Source organism: Felis catus, chromosome A1 (assembly GCF_018350175.1).
Source record: "Felis catus isolate Fca126 chromosome A1, F.catus_Fca126_mat1.0, whole genome shotgun sequence".
Taxonomy (NCBI): Eukaryota; Metazoa; Chordata; class Mammalia; order Carnivora; family Felidae; genus Felis; species Felis catus.
The window spans coordinates 918,148-936,831 of record NC_058368.1 but is presented as its reverse complement, the minus strand read 5'-3'; the positions used below and the strand labels follow the sequence as shown (position 1 = coordinate 936,831).

Below are 18,684 nucleotides of genomic sequence, written 5' to 3'. Positions count from 1 at the left end.
TTCTATAGATCCCTGCCCCTCTGGCACATGTTCTAAATCAGTCAATAAATTTTCACTTTCGGCCCAGGCTCTTTTCACACCGGTACCTCTTTGTTGGGCCTTGAAGTGAGTGAAATTGTGTGCAAGGCCTTTAAGAGTACTGTTTTGGTTTCCGCTAGCCCTCTGGCTCTCCTGGAGGTAAGCCCCACTCATTTTCATAGACAGACGTTATGGGAGCTAATCTACCTGGCTCAGATTCCCCAGGGCAGGGGTTGCCCAATGTGAAGTTTGAATTCTTACTCCTTAGGGAATACCTCTTTGCAGGTGACATACCTCTTGCTTATGGGTTGCCATGCTAGGGGTTTGGTTTCTGATTAGACAGTGTCTTTGCCCATCCTACCCTGTGGCTTTTTGTTTATATCTTTAGCTGTGGAAAAACTGTTCTGCTAGTCTTCAGGTCATTCTCAGAAAGAGTTTCTCTTTGTGTACTCACAACCATGGTGGATTCATGGGAGGAGGTGACCTCAGGATCTTACTACTCTGCCATCTTTCCCATTTTTCCTTGGCATTCCATAATTGTAAAAGGGTCAGTTTTCCTAGAAGACATAATAATCTTTAACTTTTAATGTGCCTAACAACAGAGTATCAAAATTCATGATGGATACAGTTGCATGGAGAAATAGATGAATCCACAATGACAGTTGGAAATTTGAACACCTTTATCAGAAATGGACAGATCCAGCAGGCAGAAAATCAGTAAGGACACAGTTGAACTCTACCATCTTTCAACTGGATATAATTGACATCAATAGACTACTTCACCAGACAATAGCAGAGTACACATTCTTCTGAAGATCACATGGTGATCACATGGTGAATGCACCAAGAATGATCACATTCTCAGTCATAAAAAATACCTTAAATTTAAAAGAATAAAAATTATATATGTTATCTCAGATCACAGTGGAATTAACAGAAATCAATAACAGGAAGATAACTGGAAAATCCTACAATACATGGAGATTGAATAACACATGAGTGAAAGAAGAAATCTCAAGAGAAATTTAAAAATATTTTGAAGGGGAATGAAAATGCAACTTATCGAAATTTCTAGGATGCAGCAAAAACTGCTTAGAGAAAAATTTATAGCCTTGAATGCATAAATTAAAAAATAAAGTCTAATCTATAATCTAGGTTCCATGTTAGAAAACTGGAAAGAGAAAAGCAAATTAAATCCAAAGTAAGCAGAAGAGGGGCACCTGGGTGGCTCAGTCAGTTGAGCGTCTGACTTTGGCTCAGGTCATGAGGTCACAGCTTGTGAGTTCGAGCCCAGTGTCGGGCTCTGTGCTGACAGCTCGGAGCCTGGAGCCAGTTTCAGATTCTGTGTCTCCGTCTCTCTCTGCCCCTCCCCCACTCACATTCCTCCCCAACCCCCCGGCAAAAGAAACATTAAAAAAATCAAAGTAAGCAGAAGAAAAGAAATAAGAACTACAGTAGAAATCAATTAAAATGAAAAGTAGATATTTTAAAAAATATTTTTTAATGTTTATTTATTTTTGAGAGAGAGAGAGGAAAACACAGAATCTGAAGTAGGCTCCAGACTGAGCTGTCAGCACAGAGCCCAAAGTGGGGCTTGAACCCATGGACTGCGAGATCATGACCTGAGCCAAAGTCAGACACTCAACCAACTGAGCCACCTTAAATTGAAAAGAAGATATTATAGGAAATCAATAAAACCAAAAGTTAGTTCATTGAAAAGCTCAGTGAAATCAATAAGCCTCTAGCCGGGCTAACTAGGAAGAAAGAGAAAGGACACAAATTACTAATATCAGAAATGAAGGAGGGGACATCATTACAGATCCCGTGGATATTAAAAAGATAATGAAGATATACCATTAACCCTTCTATGCCCACATATTCGATAGCCTAGGTTTTTTTTTAAAACTCATTTATTTTGAGAGAGACAAAGACAGTGCAAGTAAGGCAGGGGCAGAGAGAGAGAGAGAAAAAAAAAAAATCCCAAGCAGGCTCTGCACTGTCAGCACAGAGCCCAACATGGGCTTCGAACTTATAAAACCATGAGATCATGACCTGAGCCTAGACCAAGAGTCAAAGAGTTGGATGCTTAACTGAATGAGCCACCCAGGTGCCCCTAGGTGGTTTTTTTTAGATTTTTTTTTTTTTTTTTTTTTTGAGAGAGCAGGGGAGGGGCAGAGGTGGGGGGGACAGAAGATCTGAAGCAGGCTCTGCTCTGACAGCAGTGAGCCTGATGCAGAGCTGGAACTCACAAATCGCAAGATCATGACCTGAGCTGAAGTGGGATGCTCAACCGACTGAGCCACACAGACACCCTGATAGCCTAGATAAAATGAACTAATTCCTGCAAAGGAACAGTCTGCCAAAAATCACACAAAAACTAATAGGCAATCTGAATAGGCCTGCATTTTTTTTTTTTTTTTTTTTTTTTTTTTGAGAGAGAGAGAAAGAGCATGAGCAAGGGAAGGGCAAAGGGAGAGGGAGCGAGAGAATCTTAAGCATGCTCCATGCTAAACACGGAGCCCAATGTGGGGCTCAATCCCATGACCTTGGGATCATGACCTGAGCTGAAATCAAGAGTTGGAGACTCCACTGACTGACCTACCCAAGCTAGTATAATTAATAATCTTCCAAAAAATAAAGCACTAGTCCCAGTTGGGTTCACCAGTGAAGTCTACTAAACAGGTAAGAAAGAAATTATACCAATTCTCTATAATCTCTATCAGAGAGTAGAAGCAGAAGGAATTCTTCCTAATTCATTCTATGAGGCTCACATTACCTTAATACCAAACTAGACAAACACATTGCAAGGAAAAAAAAAACACTACAAACCAATAGCTCACAGGAACATAGATAAAAACATCCTTGACAAAATATTATCAAATTGAACCCAACGATGTGTAAAGAGAATGGTACATCAGAAGCAAGTGGGTTTATCTCAGGTATGCAAGCCTGGTTCAACATTCAAAAATCAATTAATGTAATTCATCACATCAACAGGCTTAAGAATAAAATCACATGGTCTTATTAATAGATGCAGAAAAGGTATTTGACAAAGTCCAACATTCATTTTTTAAAAAAATTCTCAGTAAACTAGCAACAGATGGTAACCTCCTCAACTTGATGAAGAATATCTACAAGAAACCTATAGCTAACATCATGCTTTATGGTAAGAAACCCAAGTGTTTCCTACTGAGATGAGGAACAAAGAAAGGATATCCTCTCCACTGCCATTCAACATTGTTCTAGAAGTCCTAGATATGCAGTAAGACAGAAACAGGAGAAACAAGGCATAGAGATTGGGAAAGAAGAAATAAAACTGTCTTTGTTTGCAGATGACATGAGTATAGCAAGGTTGCAGGACACAAAAATGATTTTAAAAGTTAATTACTTTTTTTAATATACCAGCGATGACCAAGTGGAATTTGAAATTAAAAATACAATATCATTTACATCAGTGCCTGAAAACATGGAATACTTAGATATAACAAATTACAAGATCTATATGAAGAAAACCACAAATCTCTGATAAATGAAATCAAAGAAAAGCTAAATAAATGGAGAATTATTTCATGTTCATGGATAGTAAGACTTAATATTGTCAAGATGTCAGTTCTTCCCAATTTGTTCCACAGATTCAATGCAATCCCAATCAAAATGCCAACACATTTTATTTTTGATATAGACAATCGGATTCTTTTTTTTTTTTTTTTCAACGTTTATTTATTTTTGGGACAGAGAGAGACAGAGCATGAACGGGGGAGGGGCAGAGAGAGAGGGAGACACAGAATCGGAAACAGGCTCCAGGTTCTGAGCCATCAGCCCAGAGCCTGACGCGGGGCTCGAACTCACGGACCGCGAGATCGTGAGCTGGCTGAAGTCGGACGCTTAACCGACTGCGCCACCCAGGCGCCCCATAGACAATCGGATTCTTAAGTATACGTGGAGAAGCAAAAGACCCAGAATAGGCAACACTATATTGAAGGAAAAGAATAAAGTTGGAGAACTAATGCTACCCAATTTCAAGACTTACTATAAAGTTACATTAATCAAAAAAATACTGTACTGGAGAAAGAATAGACAAATCAGTGAGACAATAGAGAGCCCAGAAATAGACCATCATAAAAACAATTCAACTGATCTTTGGCAAAGGACAAAGGTAATACATACTATGGAACAAAGATTGTCTTTTCAAAAAATGGTGCTGAACAACTGGACATCCACATATTTCTACAAAGGAGAGAATCTACACACACAAAAACCTTACACTCACTCTTCACAGAAATTAACTCAAAATGGATCACAGACCTAAATTAAAACAAAATTATAAAAACCGTGGAAGAAAAATGGAACAACATTAACAAAAAATTTTTAATGTTTATTTTTGAGAGAGAGAGTGGGGGAGGAGCAGAGATGAGAGGGAGACAGAATTTGAAGCAGGCTCTAGGCTCTGAGCTGTCAGCACAGAGCCTGACGTGGGGCTCAAACTCAGGAGCCATGAGATCATGACCTGAGCCGAGGTCTGACACTTAACTGAGCCACCCATGTGCCCCTGAAGAAAATTTAAATGGCTTTTAGTTTGGTGATGACTTTTTAGATACAACACCAAACCAAAGGCATAATTTATGAAAGAAAGAAGAATTTATGATGAACTTCATTAAAAATAAAAATTATGGGGTGCCTGGGTGGCTCAGTTTGTTAAGCATCCGACTCTTGGTTTCAGCTCAGGTCATGATCTCATGGTTCGTGAGTTCGAGCCCCACATCGGGTTTCACGCTGACAGTGTGGAGCCTGCTTGGGATTCTCTCTCCCCATCTCTCTATGCCCCTCTCCTGCTCACTCTCTCTGTCTCTCTAAAATAAATAAATAAACCTAAAAAAATTTTTTTTTTAATTTCTACTCTGCAAAAGACACTGTCATGAGAATAAAAAGACAAGCCATAGGTTGCCAGAAAATATTTGCCAAAGACATCTGATAAAGGACTATTATCCAAAGTATACAGATAACTTTTAAAACTCAACAATAAGGAAACAACCTGATTGAGAAATGAGCCCATGGCTTTAACAGACACCTCAGAAAAGATATATTGATGGCCAGTGAGCAGACAAAAAGATGCTGCATGGGCACTTGGGTGGCCCAGTCAGGCATCTGACTCTTGATTTTGGCTCAGGTCATGGTCTCACAGTTTGTGGGTTTGAGCCCCATTTCAGGCTCTGCGCTTACAGTGAAGAGCCTGCTTGGGATTCTCTCCCCCTCTCTCACTCACACTCTTTTTCTCTCTCAAAAATAAATAAATAAACTTAAAAAAAGAAAAAAGAAAAGATGCTCCATATGGATATTATCCGGGAAATGCAAACTAAAACAAGAGGGAGATACCACTACACCCTGAGCAGAATTGTCAGAATCTAGAACACTGACATCACCAATGCTAGTAAAGATGTGGAGAAACAGGATCACTCATTCACTGCTGGTGGGAATGCAAAGTATAGCCACTTCGGAAGACAGTTTGGCAGTTTCTCAAACACTAAACATACTGTTAACATGATCCAGCTATCTCACTGCTAGGTATTTACCCGAAAATGTTGAAAACTTATATCCATACAAAAACCTGCACACATATCTATGGCAGCTTCATTCATAATCGCCAAACTTGGTAACAACCAAGATGTCCTTTAGTAAGTGAATGGATAAATCAACTGTGGTAGGGGCGCCTGGGTGGCGCAGTTGGTTAAGCGTCCGACTTCAGCCAGGTCACGATCTCGCAGTCTGTGAGTTCGAGCCCTGCGTCAGGCTCTGGGCGGATGGCTCAGAGCCTGGAGCCTGTTTCCGATTCTGTGTCTCCCTCTCTCTCTGCCCCTCCCCCGTTCATGCTCTGTCTCTCTCTGTCCCAAAAATAAATAAACGTTGAAAAAAAAAATCAACTGTGGTATATTGGAATGGATAATGGAATATCAGATAATGGAATATTATTCCATACTACAAAGAAATGAGCTATTTAGCCATGAAAATACATAGAGGAACCCTAAATGCATATTACTAAGCGAAAGAAGGCAGTCTACAAAGGTACACACTGTATGATTCCAACTATATGACTTCTAGAAAAGACAAAACTATAGAGACAATAAAAAGATCAGTGGTTGCCAGAGGTTGGATGGGGAGAGGGATGTAGGTGGAGCACAGAGTTTTACTTTTTACTTTTTTTTTTTTTTTTAAGAGAGCAGGGAAGGGGCAGAGGGAGCAGGAGGGAGAGAATCTCAGGCAGGCTCCACACCCAGCACTGAGCCCAATGTCAGGGTTGGATCTCATGACTGTGAGATCACGACCTGAGCTGAAATCAAGGGTCAGATGTTTGACCGACTGAGCTACCCAGGTGCCCCCACAGAGGAGTGTTAGGGCATTGAAAGTACTCTGTACAATACTATAATGGTGGATACATGTCATCATAAATTTTTCCAGACCCGCAGAACGTACACCACCATGTGAACCCCATTGGACTCTGTGTGATCACGATGTGTCAATGGAGGTTCACCAACTGTAACAGAGGTGCTATTATTGTCCGTTAGGCTGATAATGGAGAAGACTGTGCATATGTAGGAGCTAGGAATATATGGGGAATCTCTGTACCTTCCTCTTAATTTTGCTGTGAATCTAAAACTTCTCTAAAAAATAAAGTCTAAAAAAATGACAATAATATCTACCTTCAAAGATCGTTATGAAAATTAGTCAGTTAATAAATGCAAAGCAATTAGAATAATGCCTGGCAGATTTTGCCAGGCATCTAGTTGGTAGAAGCCAATGATGCTGCTGCACATCAAATAATTATTTGGTCCAAAATGTAAATAGTGTTCAGGTTTAAAAAACCTGTTTTAATGCTTCTGAGGTACCTTGATGTGGATGGTCTGACTAGGGAATGAGGGTAGCTAAAGAAGAGAGAAGGACTTAGACCTGTGTTCTTCAACAATTGAAATGAAGATTCCTAAGAAAGACATAATGACAGGAGTGGCCAGTGAAGTATAAGAGAGAAAGAATACCAGAAGAATATGATTGTACAGAAGACAGAATTGTGTTTCAAGAAGGTAGAAGAAAAGTGGCCAATAATAGTAACATTTATGGGGTCAGAATATTTTCCAAAGATTAGACCATAATTCATTTACTATGCACAATAACTGTCAGGTAGGTATTTCCCATGGTGGAACTCGGGCACGGATCTACAATGTCAAATGCTGCTGAAAAGTCTGAGATTTAACTATTGCATCTGATAAAGTTGCCCATTGTGTCAAGAGAGGTTTCAGAGGAATGGAATGTGGGGATAGACATCCAATTAATGTGGTTTAAGGAAAAATAAAATGATGAGCAAATGACAGAAAATACAAACAGTTCTTGGGTTTCCTTCCTTCATTCCTTCCTCCCTTCCTTCTTTCCTTCCTTCCTTCCTTCCTTCCTTCCTTCCTTCCTTCCTTCCTCTCTAGTAAAGAAACAGCTAGAGAACAACATGGGTCTAAGAAGGATTTTTTTATTACTTATTTTTTGAACATTTTTTTTAAAGTTTATTTATTTTGAGAGAGAGAGAGAGAGAGAGAGTATGAGCCAGGAGAGGGGCAGAAAGAGAATCCAGCACGGAGACTTACACAGGGCTCAATCCCAGGAACTGTGAGCTCATGACTGGAGCCTAAATCAAGAGTCAGACGCTTAACTGGCTGAGCCACTCAGACGCCCCTTTCCTTTTTTATTTTTAAGGTGATAGTTATTTCAACAGTTTGTTTTGTTTTGCAAATGGAAATAGTTCAATACAGATCAAGTGACTGACTAGATAACTGCAGAAGCAAAGTGCTTGGAAAGAAGATGCTATCCAGTGGGTTGGCCTTAAGAGGGGATCATTGGCAATTCATTCTTGTAATAGGAGGGATGGGTAGGGAGGGTAGAGGTAGGGAGGAGTATTGGTTTGAGGAGAGAGAAAATAGTCTGAAATTGTTAGGTGAGAGAAATAACTAGGGGCTGAGGTCTTACCTGACATTTGTGGTTGTAAATTTAAAGAGTGGTGAGAAAGCTATTACAGGGAGAAGGGAGAGTGAAGAAGAGGGAGAGTGGGAGAGGGAGCATAAACTCATGCTTATGTGGTCACGAGCTTTTTGGAGCTAGGTTTTTTGTTAAAGGAGAGGGAAAATGTTCTCCAACTTGCAAGGGGTCATGGAAAATGTATCCCTTCCTCAAGTCTGGTGACCCATAAATAGAGGAAAAAAACCCATCCCCTTCTAGGGAGCCTTCTTGGCTGTTAGGGAAACAGTCCTCAGAGGAAAACCATGTTCCAGTTAAAGCAGGAAGATGAAAATATTCAGAGAAAAAAATGAAAGATTGAGGATTTTGCTGATGACTTCGGAGTGAGATTCCAAGCACTCAACAGAAGGCTTTGGAGCAACTGAGAGGGCTGCGGGGAATTGGGTTAGACTCAGGAATTTACAGAGCTATACGGGGATTAGAGTGTGGATGATTAGAATTTTGGTGGCAACTAAGGTAAGTAGGGATTAGTCTTGATGGTATTTTATTTTTATTTCTTTGGATAGTTGGAAATTTTTTGTTTAAAGTATAATTTAGATACAGTAATGCTGAGCCTTTCAGTGCACAGTTTACCAGGTTTTGGTAAATACAGTTGTGTAGCCACCACCTCAATAGTTTCAACATTCCAAAAATTTCCCTGTGTCTCTGTGCAGTTAATCCCTCACCCCTCCACACTCTTGGCAACCACTGATATATATTCTATAGTTCATTCCTTGTATTGGTGAGTATATTCTATTATGTGAGTGTACCATTGTTTACCTATCACTAGTTGGACATTTGGATTGTTTCCAGTTTTTACTAATTACAAATAAAGCCCCTATAAACACTTGCATATAGTTTTTTTGTGTGAATGCAAATTTTCACTTCATTTGGATGGTTAGGAGTAGGATTGCTTTTCTAAAGTAAGCATATGGCTTTTTTTCTTTTTTTTTTTTTTAATGTTTATTTTAGAGAGAGAGAGAGAGAGAGAGCGAGAGCGAGCGAGCACGCACACAAGCGGGGGAGGGTCAGAGAGCGATAGGGAGAGACAGAATCCAAAGCAGGCTCCAGGCTCTGAGCTGTCAACGCAGAGATGGATGTGGGGCTCCAACCCATGAACCTTGAGATCATGACCTGAACCCAAGTTGGAGGCTTAACCAACTGGGCCACCCAGGTGTCTTTTTCTTGTTTTTTCTTTTTTGTTTGTTTGGTGTTGTTTTTAAGATTTTATTTATTTGAGAGAAAGAGTGAAGGGAAGGGATGGGGGGGAGAGAGAGAGAGAAAGAGGGGGGGAGAGAGAGAGAGGAGGGAGGGAGAGAGAGAGAGAGAGAGAGAGAGAGAGAGAATCTTTTTTTTTTTTAATTTTTTTTTTAACGTTTATTTATGTATTTTTGAGACAGAGAGAGACACAGCATGAACGGGGGAGGGGCAGAGAGAGAGGGAAACACAGAATCGGAAGCAGGCTCCAGGCTCTGAGCCATCAGCCCAGAGCCCGATGCAGGGCTCGAACTCGCGGACCACGAGATCGTGACCTGAGCCGAAGTCGGACGCTTAACCGACTGAGCCACCCAGGCGCCCCAAGAGAGAGAGAGAATCTTAAGCCGGCTCCATGCCTGCTAGAACTCACCACCCTGCTATCATGGAGATCATGACCTGGGCTGAAATCACCGCTTCAGGGACTGGGCCAATCAGGCAACCCTAAAGGAAGCATATGTTTAGTTTCATGAGAAACTACTGAAATGTTTTTCGGAGTGTGAATTCATTTCTTTTTAACACTCACTGAAGAGTACCTGCCCATGTGCCAGGAGAGGTACTGGGCAGAATCGAGTAGTTTGGCACACGCTGTATGGCTCACAAATCTTAAAATATTTGCAGTCTGGCCCCTTACAGAAAATGTTGACCCTTCTCACGGAATGTGGTCCGTAAGAGTTCAGAATTTCATAAGCAATTTCATGGAGTCCTTCTCTGAGGTGAATAATCAATAGCACAATTATTTTATAGTCTCAGTAAATATAATAAAAAGCTTGCTGTCGAAACGGGCTGAAATAAATGTGTTTTTACGTGTTTCAATTAGTGAGAATCATCTTCTTCAAGGCTATGCATAAAATCTGCAAATTTTCATTTTTTCATAGTCACTGAAAATTGAGCAGGATATTTAAAATATGGATGTTCCCCAATCACTGTGTTTTCACACACTGCTGCACACATCGCACAAATTTTCACCCGACACAGTCCAACACTCGGCTAACTAACTTAGGTCAGGAAACCGCATTTCTGCCAGCCTAGGAGGTTGCGTGAACCCGCAGCTCTAGTAACGTCGCGCTCCGGCGCATGCTAGCTACCGTGCCGGTTAGCGCCGATACTGCGCAGGCGCGTCAGCTCGGCGCCGGCCTTTGCGGTGGGGCGGGACTTACGGCCGGCGTCTCTTCTTGTAGCTGCGGCTTGTGGCAGCGCCATTTTGAACGTGCAGCCGCCTCGGGCGTGAGTCCTTCGGGGTAGGGCAGCCGGCGTGGCGACCTAGGTGTCTTCTCTGACTTTGTCCTTCCATATTCCGTTTCTGTAGGTATATATAGTGATACAGCTATAGATCTAGAATTCTATCCGGTATAAGTGAACTCAGTAAGATGATGTTAAGAGGAAACCTGAAGCAAGTACGCATTGAGAAAAACCCGGCCCGCCTTCGCGCTCTGGAGTCTGCGGCAGGCGAGAGCGAGCCGACGGCCGCCATGGCGCTCGCGCTGGCTGGGGAGCCGGCGCCACCTGCCCCGGTGCCCCCGGAGGACCACCCCGACGAGGAGATGGGCTTCACCATCGACATCAAGAGCTTCCTCAAGCCGGGCGAGAAGACGTACACGCAGCGCTGCCGCCTCTTCGTGGGGAACTTGCCCACGGACATCACGGAGGAGGACTTCAAGCGCCTCTTCGAGCGCTACGGCGAGCCCAGCGAGGTCTTCATCAATCGGGACCGTGGCTTCGGCTTCATCCGTTTGGTGAGTGTCGGGCCCCGGCCGCAGCGTCGTCAGGGGAAGGGGGCGTGAAGGGAGCGGGGCGCCGCAGGCAGCCTCCACGCCGGACGCCTCGGCGAAAGCCCTGGGCACAGCCGCGGCCCTTTCTGTGGCCTGTGAGCATCGCGGCGCCTGTCGTCCCGGTCTTCCCCCGCCGCGCCGGACCGGCCTGTCCCCCGGGCGGCGTTGTAGCCCCGTATTTCCGACGAGCGGGCCCGGGCTCCCCGGCCCTCCGCGGTGGCCGTCGCCAACGTTTCCGGCTGCGCGCGCGGCGGCCTCCGCTGGCCCGCGCTCCGGGGGCTGCGGCTCCCCCGCCTAGGGGTTCCCGTCGCCTGCTTCCCACCGGCGGCAGGGGAGGGGGCCGCCGTGTTTTGGGGTGAGACTTCTCCCGGCGAAACTGTGTCGTGAGGGCCTTAGATACGAATTTGGAAGGGAAGCTCCGGTCTCACCAGAAATTTCGTGGGGCATGGAAGAGCAGCCAGCGGACTCGCTTCTTAAAAACGTTTTCCGAACGATCTCCCTGGTTTCAGCCAGACTTGGAAGCGTTTAAAGGTAAACCGTGTCGTTTCTCTCCCCGCCTCAGCGCAGCACATCTTAAACCGCCTAGTTCTGAAACGCTGCAGTATCTGGACGGCGTTGGATTATTGGATAGCTAATGTGATATGCGTCCTCTCCCAAACATTCTGGAAGTTTCTACGTTGTTTTTTTTGGGGGGGGGGTGAATTATATATATAAAATCATATATAAATATATTTTATATTTTATGGGCATGTTTTGTTGCTGGAAGAGTACACATTTTACCTTTTTTTTAGTCCAGATCTTAAAAAGTTTTCCAATATCATGCAAAAATTGTGCCTCCCTTCCATCGAACAAAAAAATTCATCAAACAGCGAGGGTATACTCTTCTTAACAGGGCAAATATCAACTCTCTTCAGTTTTCCTGAGTGCTTTGTGGTGAATCAGTGTCACTTACACAGCTTCATTGTAATTCATATTTAGATGCTAGGTTTTTTCCCCAAGAAAATAACTTTGTTGGAGACATTTTTACACAAGTACTTTTTCTGCGTGTGTTGCCTTTCTAGTTTGACCCTCAAATTTTATGTGCTTTGCAGTTTGTGGAAGCTTCTTTTTGGAACTTTAACTTTCAAAATTGCTTTCTCTTCATGATTGACCCAGGCAAAATTTTAGTATGTAGACAGAATTGATTGTAATTTTGTGACATTGTATTTTTTTTAGGGAGAACATTTGAACATCTAAAATCTTAAATGGCTTCAAGAGAAGGGTAAATCTTCATAGAATATTAATGAGACCTGAAAATGTCCTTGAAATTCAAGTTAAATAATCAGTGCGTTTTAAACATAAAATTATAAATCATTACCTTTAGGACAGTAGGGAAACAGCTTGTCATTTGGTAAAGTTATTTTTAATATAAATCCAAAAGTTATTTTAAAGGAAGTGAGGTTAGGCAACTTTTAGTAAACTTTCCAAAAGGATGTTATTTAACATATTCAACGTCTTTAGCTTCTGGCACCATGTTGGTCTGTTCTAAAGTTTACATTCGGGAGGAAGAATGGTAGGACTCCATTTCCCTTTGTTTTGGGAGCCTTGCACTTAAAAATAAGCCAATAGTAAATATCTTAACATGGAAAAATCTTATTCCTTTCTGTCTTTAAAGCTACTAAGAATCCTTTCTCCTTTAGTGTATTATTAGCCCTGCCAATAGAACTTTCTGTAGTGATGGAAAATGCTATGTATATGTGCTGTCCGGTGTAGTAGCTACTAGCCATATGTGACTGTTGAGCACTTGAAATGTAGCACTTGTGCCTGAGGATTTGAACTTTAAATTTTACTTACTTTTAAATTTAAATAGCCACCTGTGGTTAGTGGTTACTGTGTTGGACAGCACAACTCATTGCTATTAGTTTTTTTAATTTTTTTTTTAATGTTGATTTATTTTTGAGACAGAGAGAGACAGAGCATGAATGGGGGAGGGGCAGAGAGAGAGGGAGACACAGAACCGGAAGCAGGCTCCAGGCTCTGAGCCATCAGCCCAGAGCCTGACGCGGGGCTCGAACTCACGGACGGTGAGATCGTGACCTGAGCCAAAGTTGGACACTCAACCGACTGAGCCACCCAGGCGCCCCTAGTTTCTTTTTTAAAAAAAAGTCTTAATGGGATTATGAAATGGGGAGGTGAGAGGGGCTGCTGTTGTCTGCTCCTTTGGGACATGCTCCTCTAAACCTGTCATGTTACTTTTTGGTGTAGGAATGTTAAAAATTTGCCAGTAGGAAATTAGAATTTAGCTTAAAAGATTTGACTTTATGGATAACTTTACTGTTTAATCTGAGCTCTATGATAAACAGGTAAATTTAAAAGCTTTAAATATTTCTGAGTTATGTATCTTTCTGCTTAGGAAAACAACATAGTGTATACCTGATTGGAACGTAAGTAATGATATAGTGGCTGTAGTGTGTAGTGGTGGTGTAGTGGCTCTAAATAGTGGCGTAATTTTATCTGATATATATTTTTAGATTATATTTTCATTTAAAAAACAATTAAAAATTTTTAATGTTTATTTTTGAGAGCGAGAGAATGGGGGAGGGGCAAAGGGAGAGGGAGACACAGAATCCAAAGCAGGCTCCAGGCTCTGAGCTGTCAGCACAGAGCCCGATGCGGGGCTTGAATCCACAAACTGTAAGATCATGACCTGAGCTGGAGTCAAACACTTAACCAACTGAGTCACCCAGGTACCCCAAAACAATTTTTTTAATGTTTATTTTTTGAGAGAGAGAGAGACAGAGCCTGAGACGGGGAGGGGCAGAGAGAGAGGGAGGACACAGAATCCGAAGCAGGCTCCAGGCTCTGAGCCATCAGCACAGAGCCCCATGTGGGTCTGGAGCTCAAGAACCTAGAGATCATGACCTGAGCTGAAATTGGAGGCTTAACTGACTGAGCCACCCAGATGCCCCTGGAAATACTAAATGCAAATAAATTGTCTTACACTGGTAGTTGTCATTTTCCAGTTAATTGGTAAGGTGAGACAACATTTTTGAGCTGTTACAGGGTCAGCATTGCTAATAGTAATGGTTGGGAAAAAGAATTTAAGTGGCATTTCCTCATAAGATCATAAAGCGGTATTATGATGTGAGCTTGTGGTACTTTAGGGTTGAAATAGACTGTTTATTTTGGATACATTTTGTGGAATTTTAGACCTAAAAGCTTCTTTTTAGGTTTTGGCTTGTTACTGACAATTTAGATTGGATAAATTAACTGAAAAGTTGTAGTGCATTTTTTTAAAAAAAAAGATTATATGTATTAATATAATCTTTTAAAAAAAGATTGTATTATATGTATATATGTAAGTAATCTCTATACTCAGAGTGGGGCTTGAACTCACGAACTCCAGAGCCGCTCACTACTCAGACTGAGCCAGCCAGGTGCCCCTGTGGTGCATTTTACAGCTAGTTTAATGTTGTTAAAACTGGTATTAGTTTGATCTGAACTCAGTTTCTGCTTTTATCTTTTTCTTCCCCCTACTTTTAACTTTAGTAAACCAGACTTCTGGAGCGGTGATTTATAAATGTGTGTTCCCTGTCCAACAGATTCAGGTGTCCTCCCAGTGTAAGCAGAAGGCCACTTATATTCCCTACTATTCACGCTAGCAATGCTGACTACCCCATCTAAAAATTGTCTCACCTCATCAGTTAACTGGGAATTTGTTGGAAATGCAAATTCTAAGGCCCACCCAGGATCTACTGAATCAGAAATTGTGGGTTGGGGCCCTCAATCTTGGGTTTTAGCTAGCCCTCCATGTTATTCTTATGTTTGCTAAGGTTTGAGAACCACTGTTGTAATTAAAGAGTTAAAAATCAACTGAATTTAATATAGTCATCGCGGATTAAACCCTTTCCCCTCGTGCTTTTTGTTTTTAAGTATGAAATGCTGTGTGTTTCTTATGGAATGTCAAACATTAGAGAAGATGTTGCACAATCTCCTTAGTAGGCCTGTCTAGCATATAATTTAAATGCTCTTTTAGTTCAGGGAAGTTTTCTTACTACAGTTTTAATTTTAGTGAAAGATTGTCCCCTAACACATTAAATGTAATCACTGTTAATCTTTCATTTTTCCATAAAAAATCAAACCATACTATATACTCTGTTGTGTTTTCAGGTTTTCATTTAATATATCTGGTATCTTTTATGTCATGAGATTGATTTTTAATGACCATATTGTATTTCACAGTATGAATGGACTGCCGTTTACCCGATCAACTTTCTATTGATTGACTTGAAGGCTGTTTCCAATTTATCTCAGTGGATTAGTACTATTACGGTGGGAACTTTTAACTATTAGTTGAACAATGAGAAAAATATCAGGTGCTTTGGAATGAGCCTTTGGAAAGGATCCAATGTACATCATTTGACCCTATTACAAGCAATCTGTAACTTGGGATAGTCACCTAGTTTCTTGATACTTTTTGTATTATATTTAGTTAAGAACCTGTACTTGTACTTTTTATACAGAGTCATGCTGGGACACTAGCTGAAAGGAGGGATTTATGATGTATTTGGTAGAGATTATGAATTTTGTATAGATCTTTGGCAAGTTATTTCTTTTGTTTGTTTTTATTAAATATAATTTATTGTCAAATTGGTTTCCATACAACACCCAGTGCTCATCCTCACAAGTGCCCTCCTTAGTGCCCATCACCCACTTTCCCCTTTCCTTCATCCCCCATCAACCCTCAGTTTGTTCTCAGTATTTAATAGTCTCTTATGGTTTGCCTCCCTCCCTCTCTGTGACTTTTTTTTTCCCCCTTCCCCTCCCCATGGTCTTATAAGTTTCTCAGGAACCACATAAGAGTGAAAACATATGGTATATGTCTGTCTCTGACCAACTGATTTCACTTAGCATAATACCCTCCAGTTCCATCCACGTTGCTGCAAATGGCCAGATTTTTTGGCAAGTTGTTTCAACCTCTCTAGGCCTGTTTACCCATAAGTGAAGTGGGGATAGTAAAAACCCACTTTATAAGATTGTTGATGAGACCAGTAGAAGATAATGCATACATATTTGTGAATATATATAAAATAAGAGCTGGAATATACTACCTGCTTAGTAAAAGTTACCTCGTTATCATTATTCTGAGTCGTGAAGTAAACAAATATTTGGTTTCATTTCAAACACATAATTTTAATTGATTTTACAGATACTTTAGTAGAGATTTACAGCAGTGGTTTTTGAGCACATGCATGCCAGTGGGGGAGGGGCCTACTGAAAGGGAGAGAATCCCAAGGAGGCTCTTTGTCCTTCCATCTGACAAACCTTACAAACAGTGAGATCATGACCTGAGTTGAAACCAAGAGTTAAGCGGAGGCTTAACTGATTGAGCCACCCAGGCATTGCAACCCCCCCCCCCCCTTTTTTAGTAGGCTCTGTACCCAGCATGGAGCCCAATGCAGGGCTTGAATTTACTACCCTGAGATGAAGACCTGAAGCTTAATCAGCTGAGCTACCTGGGTGCTCCAACAGCAGTGGTTCTTACATGGAGTGGTTCTGCTTCCCAGGGGACATTTGACGATGTCTGGAGACATCTTTCATTGTCAGAAGTGGGGGTTGTTTCTGTTGGCTTATTAAGTCTCCTGTAATGCACAGACCCCCCCCAGAATTATCTTGCCCATAATGTCAATAGTGCTAAAGTTGAGAAACTCCGGTGTGGAATTATTTAAAACCACGAAGAGTATAAACTTTGAAGAAGGATCATGGCATTGAAAATTCCTGACAGCATAAACATTTCATTTGGCTCAAAAGTATTAAAAATTGAATTCATTGCCAACTGTAAAAAAAATTACTTGATTTAACATAAAAATTGGGGATTTTCTGCTTCCTCTGTGGAAAAACAAAATATATGACATTGTGATTATACTTGACTGAATCTGAAGAGGAGACATCCTCTGGAAGCACTTTTCACTTTTAGAAAGTCCTCACCAAGTTCTCTTTATCCTTCTACCCCTAACATTTTATTATGAAAAATTTCAGATACATAGAAATGAACATCCATAGATCCACCATCTAGATTCATACTTAAGTTTTCTTATAATGTGTTTTTCACGTATCTATTCATCTTTTCATCCATCAGTTCTTGACTCTTAAACACTCCAGCATGCTTATTATTAAAATTTTTTTTTAATGTTTATTCATTTTTGAAAGAGCACAAGCAGGGGTGAGGCGGAGAGAGACTGGGCGGAGGACACAAAATCTGAGGCAGGCTCCAGGCTCTGAGCTGTCAGCACAGAGCCTGACGCGGGGCTCGAACTCACGAACCGCGAGATCATGACCTGAGCCGAAATCGGATGCTCAACCGACTGAGCCACCCAGGCGCCCATCCAGCATGCTTACTAGTAACTAGAGTCCAATATTATTTTTGAGGTATTTGACATCTGCATACAGCAAAATGAACAAATTTTCAGTGTACAATTTGGTGATTTTAGGTAAATAACATTTGTTTAATTCAAACTATCAGGATAGAGAACGTTATCATCTCTTGAAATTTCCCCCTGTCCCTTCCCATTCCCAATTAAACTTAACAGCATTATTATTATTATTTTTAATATTTGTTTATTTTTGAGAGTGAGCAGAGAAAGGGCAGAGAGAGGGGGAGACAGAGGATCTGAAGCACGCTCTGCACTGTCAGCACAGAGCCCGACGTGGGGCTCCAACTCACAAACTGTGATATTGTGAACTGAGCTTCAGAAGTCAGGTTCTTAACTGACTGAGCTACCCAGGCACTCCATACCTAACAGCATTTTAATTCAAGACTTCATTCTTAAAATCTACCTCTTAAGAGTTGTTGGGTCATATGACAGATGAGGTGCAAAGTGCCTATCCCCTGTTAGATATTTATTAAATGTTTGCTGGTATTACTATGTTAAGAGTAATTTTAATTAAAAATTTCTAAGAGTAATTTTTTAAAAATAGCCATTTTGAGGGGCACCTGGGTGGCTCAGTCGGTTGAGCATCTGACTTCGGCTCAGGTCATGATCTCAACAATCCATGCATTCGAGCCCTGCGTCAGGCTCTGTGCTGACAACTCAGAACCTGGAGCCTGCTTCAGATTCTGTGTCTCCCTGTCTCTCTGCCCCTCCCCTGCTCATGCTCTGTCTCTCTTTGTCTCAAAAATAAATAAAAACATTTTTAAAAAGTAGCCATTTTGAGTATCTGTAAAAAGGTTAGATTTGTTGGGGTACCCCGAGGCTCAGTTAGTTAAGCATCTGACTTCGGCTCAGGTCATGATCTCACAGTTGGTGAGTTTGAGCCCTGTGTCGGGCTCTCTGCTGTCAGCACAGAGCTTGCTTTGGATCCTTTGTCCTCTCTCTGCCCCTCTTCTGATCGTGCTCTTTCTCTTTCTCTCAAAAATAAATACACATTAAAAAAAAAGGTTAGACTTGTCTTTGTAAAATTAGTTCTATAGATTTTTGTGTAAGTTGTAGTAATTTAAAGTTGTTGTATTTTAGATATTAAATAAAGATCTGTTGTGACCTTAAGACTTTTTTCATAAGACAGTATATTTTTACTCTTACTACAAATGCATATAAAACCTGTTTAAATTCTCACTGTAGAGTTCTCACAA

At 41.3% G+C, this 18,684-nt stretch overlaps 1 protein-coding gene across 2 annotated transcripts in view; it reads left to right on the top strand.

The window, feature by feature from the left end:
- Positions 1 to 10,527: 10,527 nt before the first annotated feature.
- PSPC1 (paraspeckle component 1) overlaps positions 10,528 to 18,684 on the top strand; it is a 109,112-nt gene continuing 100,955 nt past the window's right edge. Inside the window, exon 1 of one of the 2 annotated variants that reach the window (XR_002739420.2) lies at positions 10,528 to 11,039. Coding sequence is in view for 1 of the 2 variants with exons in the window: in XM_006927147.4 (XP_006927209.1) it covers positions 10,674 to 11,039 (366 nt within the window). In the remaining variant the exon portion in view is untranslated. The remainder of the gene's footprint in view (positions 11,040 to 18,684) is intronic. The other variant, XM_006927147.4, reaches the window with a different exon arrangement.